The sequence below is a fragment of the Mchenga conophoros genome, linkage group LG4 (assembly GCF_057382185.1).
Source record: "Mchenga conophoros isolate Kocher_MC1m ecotype Shallow Benthic linkage group LG4, M_conophoros_male_GT1.1, whole genome shotgun sequence".
In the NCBI taxonomy this organism is placed as follows: domain Eukaryota; kingdom Metazoa; phylum Chordata; class Actinopteri; order Cichliformes; family Cichlidae; genus Mchenga; species Mchenga conophoros.
The window spans coordinates 27164097-27180265 of record NC_140529.1 but is presented as its reverse complement, the minus strand read 5'-3'; the positions used below and the strand labels follow the sequence as shown (position 1 = coordinate 27180265).

Sequence of the window (16169 nt, the reverse complement as noted above, 5' to 3'; positions counted from 1 at the left end):
ATGCCAGTGGTCTCTTGTAAAACTCGTACTTGTGAGCTCTTCCACAGTGTTTACTTGACTTTGTTGAACTTGTCACTCTTTTTCAACAAAAGGAATCGGATAAAAGAAGGGTCAGAGAAAGCAAAGGTTGCAGGAGCTTTTGGTTGACTGTGACACCTTGTAGTGATTGGCAGCTTATGTAACATGATTGATAGAAAATACAGGGAATAAAAGTGCTGGAATGCAGCAGGAATGCACGAATGACCAAAGAAACAAATCTCAAGTGGTATTATCCTTTGTTTTGGCATTAAGTGTTCTATTGAGCAGTTACTAAATTTCATATTACTTAGTTTTCTTTTTTTAATCTTCTTTTTGCTAAAGCTTTTTAAAAATAAATAAATATAGGGATATTAAGATAAGAATGCAAAGAATTACAAGTTCATTTATATTTGTATCACTTACAATGCACCATGTGAGCTGAGCCTCTGTCTCCAGGCAGAAGGAGAACAAGTCCCAAAACAGAAGCAGAGAAACTGGAAAGATTTAATTAAATTAACAGGGTAAAAACATGGGGCTGAATATCAGTGGCACAAAGGAAAACTGATTCATCTGATTCTGTGATTTATGTGATTCTCCCTATATCTCTTAATCTGTCACCCTCACTCCCATGTGCTGTTTTCCACTAGGATCATTGGTTTTGTTATACTGTCTCTGATTCTGAGCTGGGTCTCACTGGGAGTTGACACTGCTACAGCCGTGGTAAGAAAACTATACTTCTGCTACTTCTGAAGTACACTTCAAACTTTCATTAGAAATATTGAAATTAGACTGTTGGGGTTCTAAATAAACCCCAAACAAGTGCCTGCCAGTAAAACTGGACAATACATGAACATCTTAGCAGCTTAAAAAGTGTCTGTGTCTGTTTGTCTAGATTACAATGGCTTGCTTTCCAAGGTCACCCAGGCAGTAAAGCTGATTACACATCCTTAGTTTTTTAGGTCCATCATCCCTTAGCCTTCCTGTAAACCAAGAACTTTTGTTCCTTTAATTGCTGCCTCTGCTTTCTTCAGAATCTCTTTTGTGATCGTCCAAAGTTTCATTTTATCTTTCAGGCTCCCCTTATTTCTGAAAGATTGTTCTCTCTTCCTGGTTGTACACCATGTGTTCGGAGCATCTGGACTTGGTGTGTTTAATGGTGCTCTTATTAGGGACAGTGTCTGGGGTACAAAAAAAATATAATAACCCGTTTGTTCCAGCATTCCTCCATCCCCCACTCCGAGAAACCAAACATCTGTGGATTATCCTGCTGGATCTGACATCTGGACAGCTGTTTTAAGTGAGGCAGTAAAAGAGAGGGTGAAACAGAGCGGGGAAGATAGCATATTTTAACCTGAAATTAACTACATGCGTGCGATTCACAGACATCTGTGGTTCTCTGTGAGCTTCTCTGCAGATGTAAAGCCAAATGTGCGAAATCCTGGACAGCGTCTGTTGCTTTGCTCCCCTCATTATAGTTGAAAAAGGACTCTGCAGTAAAACTTCTGACCTTTCAGGCTTAACGCTTGTTGTTCTAGCATGCAGCTCTCCCTCCAACTCTGTTTTGTCTTAAGTTGAGGTACTCTCAATGCAATCTGTGACTAGCTCTTGTTATAGGAAATCTAGTCACAGTTGTTTATCAAAAAACAGTCTTGAATGATTGAAGCTGAAATGTAGGACAGCATGCAAAACAAGCTAGAAAACATATTGCACCTGCACATCATTATTAAAAAAAAGAGAGAGAAAAACCTGCATGTGCAAAAACACAGTGCATTTTGAAAGGAAGGTGGATGATGGTTGTGTCCTAGAAAATATTCATAAATTTATACATATTTGATGAGGCTTAGCATAAACAAAATGTCCCCGATAGTATAATGAGATAATGGTGCCTCGCATGGTGCTGTACGGTTTTTGCAGAAAACAAAGTCACATGGTCACAGTTGAGTTAAGGGTGTGTTGAACATCTGAAAGTAAAATGGGGTAAGTAGAAAGGCTAGAACAGGAAGTAGAACTGATTTTTGTGTAAGCCTAAGTTTTTCTTTTTTTTATTTGTAATTTCATACTGTACTGTTTAACTTTTGATTGGCTATTGTCTTTTGAGTTATCATTTACATTGAGAAGCTCTAGAAATACTTTTCTTTATTGGAGATGTCATAAAATAAGAACGGATATAAAACTGATGTTGGATCCTTCACCATAACAGATTCTTTGTTCGCTTTTAACTTAATAAATTTAAAGAGTATCTTGTTTCCCCAGCTGTGAATTATCCATGCATATGACAAAGCATTCTGGTTATTTTTTGTTATATTTGCTTTTTTATAATAGCTTTGTGTGGGTTATTTTATGTTCTGGGTACTAAGTGTGCAGCAATTGCATGATCTTGACCCCTAACTGTTTATGCATGCACATTAGCAGCTCTCTGGGGAAGAATTAAAACGCGTGGAAATATTTAGTAGATTTCACCCATGGTCAGCAAAGTGTGACATGCTCTACACGGTCAATGATGTTTAAAGTCTGTTCCTATACCACACAGTTTTTGCACTTTATATGTGCTTCCTGGTGTATATAATAGGAGGTTGTTTTTTTCCCTTTTTTTTCCTACAGGGTATAAGTGACTTTTGTGTGTCTCCAGACAAGTTTATTGTCAACCATACCAAGGATTTTCTAAGTGCAGGTAATTAATGTCCACAGACAGATTTGTACTGAAAATATCTCTCTGTCAATGGCTGTTTAAACAAAATGCTAATCTTTCTATTTCTTTCACCTTCTAGATGTTGCACACTATTATTTGTTTTGCAGTCCGAATCTACCAAACCCGTTTCAACAGGTACTGACTAAAAGTCCAATCTTAGCTTTGTGTTAGCACACTGCAGACTCTTATTATTCATTTATTTACCATTAGATGCCAAGCATCTATATCTTTTTGGAGGCCAAAGTGAGCCTGATTTAATCATGCAAAATGCTAAAGTTTGATAAAGTATGCTTCTTTTTGTATAGGTGTATAAAAACTATCTGCATCTTATACCCTGTGCAAAGTTTTTTCCCCTTGGTACTCCTGCTAGAAACATTTTTATTCAATTTTCTGACATCCTGCATTAAGCCAGCCGCCCTTCATAGAGCACTCAAGTTGTGTTGGTTTATTTTTGAGTTTAAATATATAAATCATCATTTTTTTGTTTGTATGCCTTTTCAAAGAAACATTGAGAACCTTTTGCATGTTCCAAACAAGCTAATTATTGGTGTCTGAAATGCAGATAAATTGTTTTCTGAAGAGAAACTGCAGAAAGACAGCTGTCATACAGTCTCAATAAAACCAGTTTGAATAACACAACCTTGGCACTTAACTCCTGCTATTCAGAACTCACTTAGACATATAGCCTCGTCTAATAAACATCCATCCATGTTTGGCTCTCTGTGTGTTTTCTTTTGCTTTAATTGTGAATCTGATGCCCAGATTCAAGTTATATCCATTTTCCTGTCACACACACTTTCCTGGCAACATTTCAGAGAATTTAGTGCTTCTTCTTATGTTTTGTATTATTTGTATAGTCTGAGGATTTCTTTTGCATGAGTGATTCTGCATCTGTGTGACATCTATTCACTGATTTTTGTGGAGGATAAATACATGACCAGTAGTTATTACATGCATTACATGCTTGGTTATCATCGTACCCATTTATGGATTAAACTGATGCTTGTTAAGTAGGTAAGGATGATCCTTTCTCTGATGGCCTAGTTGGTATAAATATTACTCTTTTGTTTGTGCTATGGGTTGGTGGTGCTAATGGGAGGTGGGAGAGTGGTGGGCGAGACGGTTGGTGGCAAAAGATAATCTGTCTGGAAACAAATGTGTCCTCTGTTAAGCACATGATAAAGCCTTACTTAACACCAAATTACTTGTTGACATGCTGCTCTTAAACAATACCCTCCTTATTAAGATCCTCTTATTGTTTGTGGTGGATATCTATGTGTGTGATGCTGGAGTGATTATGTTTTCCCAGTCTTTGACAACTTGCCAGCGCTCCCTGACTACCATGCAAATCCAGATTCAAGGCTTGCTGCAGTTCTCTGTGCGGGTCTTTCCCACTGCTGAGGTACGCAGCTGGCTAACAGACTTTCACACTAGACTGTGGAAATGTGTGTATCATCTTCTCCCCTTTTATACCTTGTTGTACAGAGAGACCTTTTGGGAATCCAACGACTATTAAACTCAACAGAGTTCAGTCTACACAAGCTAACAGCCTTGCTGGACTGCCGTGGGCTACATAAGGTAAGGTCAGATTCTGACCAGGACACTTTTTAATGGGACTGCTTTGTAGCGTAGCTCAAAGCCACTCAGAGGGCCAGCTTGACTGATTTTTCCGAACGTTATCTCTATGTACTTCACATACGCTGACATTTATATACACCACTCAAATTGTCAGTCACCGCGTATGTAACAGACCGACTATTTGCCGCCTCCAGTTTTTCCAGACTGAAAAAGGAATGAAATGGCTTTTGCAGGTTTCATTTTGTCAGAGTTTTATCATTTAATGAAAATAGCATCTCATCTGCTGTGATACGAGTCTGCTGTGGTAATGGGAACCCAAGAAGCAGGTTTCTGGATCAGCAGAGTCTCTGGTAATTCTATTAAATCCTTCCTATCAGAGATTAAACAAATCCATAAAGATAAGCTAAGATATTAGGGCTGCCTTATTGTTAGATCAGGTTCAGATTGGGGACTTACTCAAAATGATGGTTAATGGAGGGCTACAAACATTCCATAGTTATGTGTAATGAACATCAGTAATGAGGATCCGCAAATATAGGCTTATGCAGTAACTGAGTACACATGCCAGACAAATTCAAAGACTGTTTCTCAGAGCTTGTTAGTCAAATATAACGAGCAATGCGAAATGAGAATGCATCTGTGTAATGCATATCATCAGAGTAACATGAGCTTGTCTGCGTGTCTCAGTTCTGCCTTTTGGTACCTCTGCTGTGAAATCTTGCAGCCCTACTGCCCTCCTCAGAGAGGTGGTTAAATTTCAGATTCAGTTGTAACATTGTTCATGGTCTAAACATAGACATAATCTGGCCTTTTTAAGGAATTTAATATTATTTGCACAGGTGTCATTTGTCAAAGGTAATACAGTATGTCCGCTAGTGACTCACCGTATTGACTGTGTGCATGTATATATCCTTCTAGGACTATCTTGATACCCTCATGGGTGTGTGCTATGATGGGGTGGAAGGGCTCCTCTACCTCTCTTTGTTTTCTCTTCTGGCTGCCTGCGCACTCTCTGCCATGCTGTGTGTAATTTTCCGAGTGTGGACACTAATGGGCAGCAGGTCAGTGCTGAGCGACCCCGTTACCCCATTAGTAATGCCTACAGTGCACTTCTGCAAAGTGTTAACGCATGCACTCTCTCTTTCTGTCTCTGTGCGCGGGTGTACACTTTCATGCAGGGAAAAAGAGTACGATGACATAGATGAGGAGGATCCATTCAACCCCCAAGCTCGTCGGATATCCTATAACCCCCGAAGGTCCAACACGCACAGTTTCTGTAGCTACACCACAAGCCTTGGCAGCCAGGCCAGCCTTCATCCACCTCCTCAGTCAACTTCTAGTGTAGTGTCACCCCCTGAATACATGTAAGTTTAATAGCAAATGATGACGCTGCTTATTTTTTCTTGTTTTATTAATTTATGTGTTTCACCTCTGTCTAATGTCTTTCCCCTTGTTTCACAGGAATCAGTCCATGCTGTTTGGAGGAACCCCTCGGTATGAGAATGTACCACTGATAGGGAGAGGATCCCCGCCTCCCTCGGTGCGTTGGCCCTACGGGGCTCTAGTGTCCCTAGTTTAATGGCAGTGATGGCATAGTTGGCCTCAGCCCCACTACAGTACTAACAAGAAGCATGTGGCAGAAATGTAGCAATGTTGATACACTGCACACAACCTCAACAGTTAATGAAGGGAGTTATGTTGCTCTGTAAATGATGGAAGACTGACATCTACTGGCTGTTGACTGAAGTGTGTTCATTTTTAGTGCATTACTAATCTATAACTACAGTCATATATCCTTTTTACATTTGGCGGTTTTCACTGGACTGTATTTCTGGTTCTCAAAAAGGAATAGTTTAGGTCAGATTAGAGATCTAAAGATGAAACAAGCAATACTGCCAGCTCAATCTCACATCATGTATCTATTTTTAAAGTCTAGAAGTGCATGGTGTGCATCCAATGCTGGGGCTAAATGATAAATAATAGATAGAACACTTGTAAATCCACAGTTAAAGTCTCTGTTGGTTGGTTTTCTTTTATATTAAGTTTTCTGCTTGTGTGGCTGACTCAGTGCTTCAACAGCTTTCACAGTGTGCCAAAGACTTGAAACACCGTTTGAGGTGTGAGAGCGTGAACGTGGACTATGCTCAAACCTATTCTTTCCTCTATAAATCACATTTTCAGCATGCATCAAGATGTGTTATTTGTTCCTGTTACTTAAATGTTTGCTATTTTGGAAAACATATTTGCAGTACGTTTGTTTTTCTGTTGTTATTTAATTTATTTAATTTTCTGTGACGTTTCTGTGATTTTCTTATCCTTTATATAATCAGTTTCTCAATAAGGCATCTAAATATTGAATATTAACCAATGTTTTCTACCCACTTTTTTAAAATGTCCATTCTTTGACTTATTGTTTCACTCTTGTCTGACTTAATTTGCTTGATTTTTGTATGTTTTCCCCCCTGCAAACCTTTCTAATGATGGTTGCTATATGCAAAATGTTTATAACTTGTATCTCAAAGCTCAGGGACCCTTTTAAAGCTCCATAGTACCTCAGCTTCCTGGCACTGTTTAACCCACAGAGTGTTGCATGTGAGTGTAACTTATTCTAACTTGTTATGCCCTCCTGCTTTTTAACTTCTCGCATCATTATAGTACTATCCCCTGATTCCACAACTCTTGATTAAAGACTAGCTTATAATTAAAACAGGTGTTCTGCAAGCTTAGATCTGTTAATAACATATTAATATGTCATATGCTATCAAAGGTGCTTTTTTAAAGTCCATATGTTCTAAACTGATTTTTTTCTCATGTATTTCTCTGGCAGTATTCACCCAGCATGAGAGCTACCTATCTATCCATGACTGATGCCCAGATTAGACACTTTGGGACTGATTTTCAGGTGTAGCCTGCTGTCTACTGAATCCCTTTCAGTACTTCATCTGAGATGCTAAGCTTCAACCGACAAGGCTGTCGTCACGGTATAACTCTGTTTGCAGGAGTGACAGCCCGCCGTCCCAATCTGAGACATTAAAGCAGGCAATATGAGGTAGTTGCCTCACTGACACACTAATGCAGTCCCTGGAAAGCACTGAAAGTTTTTAATATAGAGGACTGTTCAGTTTCATCTGAAGGCTGTTGTTGTTGTCGTTATCATGGTTTATGGAAATACTGTTGCTCAAATGTAAGCTTTTCTATGAACCAAAATCCGCAGTCTTTGAACTCTTTTCAGTATTCTGGTGGTGTGCATGGATATAATCATCGGTCAGTATTTTGATGTAAAGTGAGTGGCTGGCTTCCATCATGGCATTTGATTTTTTTTTTTTTTTTTTTTTTTTTTGCTTTATCCTTCTGTTTGGCAGCAATATCGTTTCTTTTTTGTCCTTTTTGTAATTTCCAAGGGTGCGATTTGAAAGGATACAGGAAAAAATGAATGAGTTAATAAAACAAATACCAAGTATTATAGTTTTGTTTTCATTAGCCAAAGATGCCTTTAACAAAAAGTCAGATGGGCATAGATGATAAAATAATAACTGACTGTTATCACTATTAAAGCAAAATTGGCCATACAAGTAATTATAAAGAAACTTTGGAATGCAGAACTCAGTGCTACTAGTTAGCTTTTAAAGAATAAACTGAATATGCAAGGAACATTCTCTACTTTATTAAATAAATGTGTTATGTCTGGGGTTTTTTTCATGTTTGCTAATGTGTACAGAAAGTCTCATGATTAAATGCTATATTCAGACTTGTTGATCCATTGTTTACTTATTAGCTCTCCACTGATGGCTTAGAAAGACCTGCTGCAGTAATTTCATTAGTGTGGCTGGGATTTGGTGTGATAACCTGTACCTGGAGATATAGTATGGGGCAATGGGAGTCTTAGAGGCATGGTTCTCTGTCAGCTCTTCGAAAGAGCAGACTTCTCAAGAATCAAAAAATGCACAACACACAACTGCAAACCAGTGTCCTTGAAGTATTCACCTGTTTCACTTCAATATAATAAAATTGTTCTTTATGCTACAAGACTTTGACCACTTCAGAATCTTATTCTTCTCTATGCACCTTGGGAATAGAATAAACTGCGTCAGAGATCCCTAACTTGATACATTTCTGGCTGTAGTCAGTGTTGGTGAAAAGTGTGGTCAGAAATGTTTTCTGTAACACATTGATCGGAGAGGCTGCTGTGTCCTGCAGTGCACCTGTAAGTCTATGTAGTGTTATAAGTTGAACTGAAATAAACCAATAAACTCTTTGCAAGCTGTTGACTTAATCGGCTGGGCAGCTGCTGATCAAAACAAAAAGTGCAGATCACAGGGATTACACTATAGTAGGGATTAAGTCTTGTTTTTCCAAAGCTCTAATAGGTAAGGTTGGCTTGAACCAAATGCCTTTCATCTTGTTCCTACAGTTCCCTTCACACTGCCAAGCAATACTGATTTTTTTCTATCTATTGAAATACTATTCTTCACCTATAGTTGATGGTATACATGTAAAATATGTCTTTTTGAAGTACAGTTATTTTCCAAAGCATGCCCCTCAGCCCAGCACACTTTATTCTGCATATCATTTATGAATCACAGAAAAATGGTAGTGTTATGAGTAAGAAAAATTACATTCGGGGATGTCTATGTTACAACAGCCAAGACGTTAAACTCAACCTACCACAAAACACAAATAAACTAGTAATTAGTAAAAAAATAAAAAATAGTTTGTACAGTACTAACAACTTTAAAAGTCAATATTTGCTTTGACCACCTTTAATCTTCAGCACAGCCTTAACTCTCTTAGGTAAGCTTTCTTGTCATTTCTTTAAGTAGTCTTCAGATCATTTCTTTGTATTATGGCTGTGTTTTGTTCTGTTCTCTGTCAAACTGATCTCACGCTGCTTCAGTGATGTTAAGGTCCGGGCACTGGGGAGCCCAGGGCATGACTGATACTGTTCCATTGTGTGTTTTCTATCCAGGTATGTGTTTGCTGTGTTTGGGATCATTTTCATGCTGAAAAATAAAGCTGCAGGCAACCAGTTCCTTTCCAGATAGTATTGCATGTTGGATCAAAATCTGATGATACTTATCTATATTCATAATTCCAACAATATCAACATTTGACAAGATCCCCCAACAACCAACACTGGCTGAAATGTAGCCCTGGATCATGATAGAGCCTCTATGTTTGACAGATGGATGCTAACTATTGTACCACTTGCCTGACCTTCTCCATACATACAGTATTGACCCAAATTTCACATTTGAGTTCATCACTCCATGAGGCCTGTTGCCAATGATTTTCAGCCTAGTTCTCATGTAATCTGGCATAACCTGACACAATAAATATACACTTTGGTATGTCACATTTTTTGTCTAATAGCTGAGAATCATTTTGGTGCAAGAATACAGTTTTATGGCTGTTTAACCGTTTTATCTTTGATATTTTTTTGTAGATTCAACTAAAGAAATGGGAACTAAATGTTTTTCGCAACATACTGGTGTAACAAAAGTATCTAAAGGTGCCGTTTAAAATGTGCACTTCACGAAACGTCTCTTATGTGTAGACACAACGGCAAACTCTAATGAAAAACTTAGTCTGGCTCCTTGGAAGTAAACTAAAAATAAATAAGAGTTGTCTCTGTTTCCAAGACTTTTGCACAATATTGAGTCATTTAGAATGCTGTCCTCTTATCACATTGCTTAACCTTACTAATGTGAAATAATACAAGAGCTGTCTGTTAATTTCCTGCCTTTATGTTGAGCAAAATCTGCTATTTTTAGAGGAAACGTTTCTTGATTGCTCTCCATGGTGCTGATCCTGGAACCCCCGGAGAGGCGGAAGCTCTCCAAGGTACCAACAGTCCGGCGAGAGTGTTTAACATGTGCCCCCTATAAAATCTGCAGTTGAATTCATTTTATCATAGTAATAGGCGCAGCTGTTACCGCACGTACCATGTCACAATATAACAGGAATGAATATCAGAACAACGAGCTCTAATAATCAAGTAATGTAACGCTTCGGATTATACGTCCTGCCTTGCTTGCCGTAGGAAACGCGGAAAACAAAAAGAACTGAGGGCATGGTGTAGTCAGTTAGCCTGTTAGCCATTTTAGGCTAATTACTATCGTACAAAATGTTTAGCAAAAAGTGATATTTTTTGTGTTGATACGGGAGAATGTGGCGGGGATGTGGCTGAATAATGGGAAACGTCTTTGGGAGAAAGAGTCGACCTTCTCGTGTAACGGAGCAGGACAAAGCCATTTTGGTGAGCTGATAGCGGTTATAGCATCCCCGTTATCGGGCTAGTGTTAGGGGTTGCACGGTCTTGTGCTGTGGTCACACGGCGAGATGAATTAATATCGCCCGATGTGCTTACTGTTGGGTTTCTCTGCGACTCGTATCTCGTGAGAACTGTATTCCCCTCCTCCGTTTAGCACAGAATTGGTTTCATAAAATATCTACTGAATGAGTACATCTATTTATAATATGCGACATCAGTTTATGGACCTCTTCCTTGTGTTTTTGTGTCTATTTCTTCGTTACTTTTTTAGTAGATAAAAAAAAAAAATTGGGTACTCCTGTTTAACTGCTGCTTAAGGCTAATATCTAATATCTCATCAGCCAATTACATGGTAGCAAAGGATGTAAAAGATGAAGCTGTCAGGCAGGAGGCGAAGAGAAAGACCACAATTATGGATATATGAAAGGAGAGCGGAAGAGGATGCAAGAGATCGTCTATGGAGGCAGATCTGCTGTTACATTCCTAAAGGCAGTTCTCTCAAAATGACCTGATGATGACAGAGTTCATAAGCAAATGAGCAGACTCCTTTGAGCTGATGAGAAGATAACAGTAACTACTACTCATTACCACCAAGGTATGCAGAAAAACACATCTTCTGCAAGTTTCAAACAACATCGCAAACCTTGAAGCAGGTGAGGTACAGCAGCTAAGAACAGGAAAATTAGGTTACAGTTCACATGAGCTCACCAAAATTGCACCATAGACACTGAGATAGTAGGGTCAGAATTTGTAAACGACATGAAAGCATTGATCCACCCTCCCCATCTTGTACCAAATGGGCAACATTTAAATGCTGCATCCTCCCTGAGTATTGTAGCTGACTATATCCATGACTCTAAGCACAGTCTATCCTTGTTCTCGTGGCTAGTTCCAGCAGAATAATGCGCCATATCAAAAGCTCAGATCAACTCAAACTGTTTGTTTGATCGTGGCAATGAAGCCACTGTACTCAAATGGCCTTCACAGTCAGCACTGTGATTTGGTGTAACGGGTGGTGCAGATCTGCTGCAACTGTGTGATGCTGTCATGTCAGTATGAACCAACATATTTATCTAACTCATGGCTAGCAAGGTGTACCCAATAAAATGGCAAGGAATGTGTATATTATATTGTTGTTGTTGTTGTTGTTTTTTTCATTTTCTCGTTGGGGATTTTGTCCAGCAACTGAAGCAGCAGAGAGACAAGCTGAAGCAGTACCAAAAGAGAATCACCTTGCAGCTGGAGAAAGAGCGACGTCTAGCAAAGCAGCTGCTACAAGATGGCAAGAAGGAGTAAGCACAAGTCTCGATTTTACACAATATCTACCAGCATGTAGTTACACTACTGTGAATACTGGCAACAATGTAAACAAATGAGGTTTACTTAAATATGGATAATGCTACTTAAAATTTCCCAAGTTAATGACTCCTGCACAGAGTCCGTTTTCTCTTTTGTAATTCAATTTACTTTATTCGGCATGCAGCGGTACACACTGTATTCGTACTGTAAACAAAAGATATTCTTTGCAATATGATGCTTTGTGTTTTCATTTGTTATTGCAGAAAAGCGCTGTTGCTTCTTAAGAAAAAACGGTACCAGGATCAGTTACTAGAAAAGACCGAAAATCAGATTTCAAATCTCGAGCGCATGGTAAGTTTCATAGCATCAGTCCACCAGGCTTTGATATTCAGTGCCAAGGGAGAGTGGACCAGTTCAATTCTGCAGTATTTAACAGTTTCCAAAATAACTGTTAATAATATGATTGCTTAAATGCAAATTGGTCCAAAGTTGAGAAGTCCATTGTGGCCTTAAATTCATTTGTGATACAATACTGTTTTGTGATTACTTGTGATTTGTTACTATATTTCATGCTAATCCAAACCAAAAAATAGTGTAATGTAAAGTGTTTGTTTTAACTCAGTCTCTCTTTAATCACTATTTTATGAGAAAATAAAAGGGACAAATACTATTTGATTTATTGTTTTGTTTATTTATATTTCATGTAACTATTTTTACAATGTAACTGTTTGTCAACAGGTTCAAGACATTGAGTTCATGCAAATTGAAATGAAAGTCATTGAGGGACTTAAAGTTGGCAACGACTGTCTGAAGAGCATGCATGAGGTAGTGCTTTCCATTGTTTTTCCTGTACTATGCATTTTCAAAATATTTTAATACCACCTTAAGAGTTATAAACATGAGTGTATAATGTAACATTATGACAGATCATGTCAATAGAAGATGTGGAGAGAATCCTGGATGAGACACAGGAATCGACTGACTATCAAAGGGTAAAATGCCTGATGTTTATCAAATATACCTGCACAGAACTATTATTAATACCGGTACTGCATGTATGCCAAAAATCAGCTGAGGTTTGATTAAACTACATGTCCAATAGTAATTATTTCCTTCATATTGTAGTGTATGTTCTGGGATGATACATATCACTTTAAGAGAATTTTTTAAATCAACGATTTCGTTTGTTTGTTTGTTTTTAATTTATTGCTTCATTTATGCACCTGTAGCAAATAGATGAAATGTTGGCTGGAGTCCTGACACAAGAGGATGAGGATGCTGTCTTAGCAGAGCTGGAAGCTATCACTCAGGTGGGTGTTACACTGCATTGTAAACCTTTGTTATTACTAAAAATATTTCCAAAGCATGCATGCTCTTTTGCTGTTATCGCCCCACTTCATCTAATAGTTACGCCCACCAAGGCTCCGAGCGTGACCGCAGCATTCAACTGCTGGCCACTGAGTGCTTCCACTTGAGCAATTATGTGGTTAAAGCTGTGATTCACGGTTGACTCATGCAGGCATATCACACCTAAACTGAACGTTGCCATTTAATCTTAAATCTATAGAAATCTGGTTTTTGAAGAGAAGAAAACTGTGTTGCAAACTTAGAAGAAGAATTTTTAAGCTAATTACAATATAAATGTAGCATAATAACACAGTGAATATGAAACAACTGTGGGTATGAATTTGGTTAATTCATTGTGATTAAAACCTCAGAAGATTATTCTTTTATGATGTAATTATTATCCTAAATTACACATTCACATGTCTGTCAAACTACATGCTGTAAATTACTATTTTTCACATTTGTACAAAGACTAGTTTTAAGAATCAGTTTGACACAATTATGCAAATAAAATTGTAGCGCAGTAGATATTATTGTATTTGAAGCTGAATTAAATGTGTTTCTTCTTAAAGACAATTTTTAAATGCATACAAAAATATCCTCCCACACTGCTAGACCTCACTATTGTACAATGAAATCAGTTATACAAACCCAAATACTGCATGAATTACACCAGTGCAAATTTCTCTGTAGATTATCTTTACAAACAGGAAACAAACAAAAAACAACTCCTGAATAGAAAGCTCATTATAAAGATTAACAAGTTGTTTTAAGATGAAAAAAGAAAAATTACCTGAAGCAACAAGAAGCAGAAATTGATTTTAGAAAAAAAAAAAAGAGGAATATTATTTTATTTTGAAGGAGCTATAGTGTTTTGGAAACTGTGAAGTATGGTGTAAATGCAAAAAAAAAAAAAAACCTAAAGAGGTAATGCATGGAAACAACATGAGACCTCCCAGAAAATGTCTGTAAGAGGGGCAATTAAAATGAATATATCTGAAAATCAATAGAATCATCTGGGGGAAAAACAACATCATTTATTGAGCAAAGAAAACTATTTTTTGCAGTTTTGCCTCTGAACACCACCACAGTGGATTTTTAAAAGATTTTTAGAAGGTTTAATATGAGGCCAAAAGAAATATCGGTGAAACTGAGAAAGGCCATCAGGCTAAAAGAACACAATAAATCTATCAAACATACGAAAAGGAGACAATGTTATGCCATGTAGGGGTGTCAGTGGATCTGGGCCACTAGTGTTAATTGATGATGTGCCTGCTGATTGAAGTAGTAGGAATATTTCTGAAGTGTACAGCGCTGTACTCTCTGCTCAGATGCAGGCATATACTGCAAAACTGACTGCAGCACATAGATAATGACTCGAGCATATATGTCCAAGCTTACTACAAAAGCAGCACAAGAGTTTCTCAAGGCAAAGAAATGAGATATCCTTCAATGACCAAACGTGTGACCTGATCCCACCACAACATAGCTTTACAGTTACTAAATGCAAACCTGGATGCAGAACATGCCACAGCAGAGGATTTAAAGGAAAGAAACAAAGCATTTTGTTGATGTCCGTGGGTTCTAGACTTCAGGCAGTCTTTTGCTGCAATGGCTTTTTAGACAAGTATTAGAAACAGTCCTTATATTTAAAATTATGTTGGTTTATGTGACTAATTTTGAGTCTAGGAAAATGGAGGTTTGTGCATAAAAATGGATGTAATTCCTAGTTAATGGCATACTGTTTGCTGTACTTCAATCACAAATTGATTTCTAAAAAAATCTAAAATCCCTTGTTCTGGTGTGCAGAGCCAAAATGTCAAAAACTGTCTTTGTCCAATATATTATGCACCTAAACTAAAATTAAAATAAAATCGTTGTGCAACTTTTTGTAGTACTGCTTTGATAATAAGTCCACAAATTTTTCAGCTTTTCAGGAACTAAATATGTCAGCTGGCTTTCGTAATCTCTCTTTCTGAAACAGGAAGAAGACGTAGCACTTCCAGAGGTCCCCAGTGAACCAATACCAGAGGTGTCAGAAGCAGCTAAAGCAGAGCCAGGTACATCTAATCTTTCACTCAACAAATCATTCCTTAAACAACCATAAATTAGTGTTTGACGTCACACTATTTTATTTTGATTTTGTGTTTTCTAGAGAGGCGAGAAGCAAAGAGCAAGCCAGACAGAGAGCTGTTGGCAGCCTAGTAGACTGAATGTGTGGTCTGTATCCAGTGTTAAGCTGCATAAAGAGGTGGATTTCTTTTTTTTTCTGGGATTTGGTATGTGAACACGGGACCTGCACACATCAGTGCATCTTCACACAATTTACAGCATCAGCACTGTCTGTACTTGGTTCACCGCTCCACTTAAGTCATGCATAAAGTGAAATATTCTATTTCTCTGTGTCTGATTTGGTTAGGAAGAGAAGTGTTGCATTGTAGCTGTTATTGTAGAATAACAGGAGTTTTTAGATGTCTTACACATTATTTACAGCTTTACATATTAAATTGAGCTGTGGGAACAAACGCTGTCCTGTCTTTATTTGTCCACAACTGATTATTTTTTGTATTTCTTGTAATTTTTATAAAATGAAAAATTAATAAAAATAATAAATACCAGTGAAAATATGCACCATACTTTCTCCAGAAGGGGGCACTCCTCACTTGTGTTTTTCTACACCACACTCCACATAACAGGTGTCTTCATTTAGAGTGCCCTTAGTGTGTACTTGTTGAAAGAAAATCAAAATCTCATGTTGCTAATATGTGGGTGATGTTTAGACAAGGAAGAAAATATAGTATTTACAATCTGACACTAAGCAGCAATTAGACACTAATTAGCATGGAGCGATATGAATAGATAAACATACATATTTTAAAATACATGGAATTTGTGGCTACGAGAACGAATTTGCCTCAAATATTTAGTAATGGTAGAGATTTAGGGGGCGGGCTCTAAATCTGCATT

The 16169-nt window shown here is 37.8% G+C and overlaps 2 protein-coding genes across 3 annotated transcripts in view; both read left to right on the top strand.

Moving 5' to 3' along the window:
• LOC146576264 (protein tweety homolog 2-like) overlaps nt 1–9627 on the top strand; it is a 28142-nt gene extending 18515 nt beyond the window's left edge. The window contains exons 6-15 of one of the 2 annotated variants that reach the window (XM_085271397.1): nt 666–738; nt 2620–2689; nt 2787–2842; nt 4017–4109; nt 4193–4285; nt 5204–5346; nt 5464–5649; nt 5747–5825; nt 6808–6877; nt 7113–9627. In XM_085271397.1, coding sequence (XP_085127523.1) covers nt 666–738; nt 2620–2689; nt 2787–2842; nt 4017–4109; nt 4193–4285; nt 5204–5346; nt 5464–5649; nt 5747–5825; nt 6808–6834 — 820 coding nt within the window. In that variant the 3' untranslated portion in view covers nt 6835–6877; nt 7113–9627. The remainder of the gene's footprint in view (nt 1–665; nt 739–2619; nt 2690–2786; nt 2843–4016; nt 4110–4192; nt 4286–5203; nt 5347–5463; nt 5650–5746; nt 5826–6807; nt 6878–7112) is intronic. The other variant, XM_085271396.1, reaches the window with a different exon arrangement.
• A 669-nt stretch (nt 9628–10296) lies between these two features.
• Nucleotides 10297–15727, top strand: LOC146576263 (charged multivesicular body protein 6-like). Its single transcript, XM_085271395.1, has 8 exons — nt 10297–10541; nt 11739–11848; nt 12119–12206; nt 12594–12680; nt 12782–12847; nt 13085–13165; nt 15187–15262; nt 15358–15727. The coding sequence occupies exons 1-8, from the start codon at nt 10476–10478 to the stop codon at nt 15405–15407; spliced, it is 624 nt and encodes a 207-aa protein (XP_085127521.1). The 5' UTR covers nt 10297–10475; the 3' UTR covers nt 15408–15727.
• Nucleotides 15728–16169: the final 442 nt, after the last annotated feature.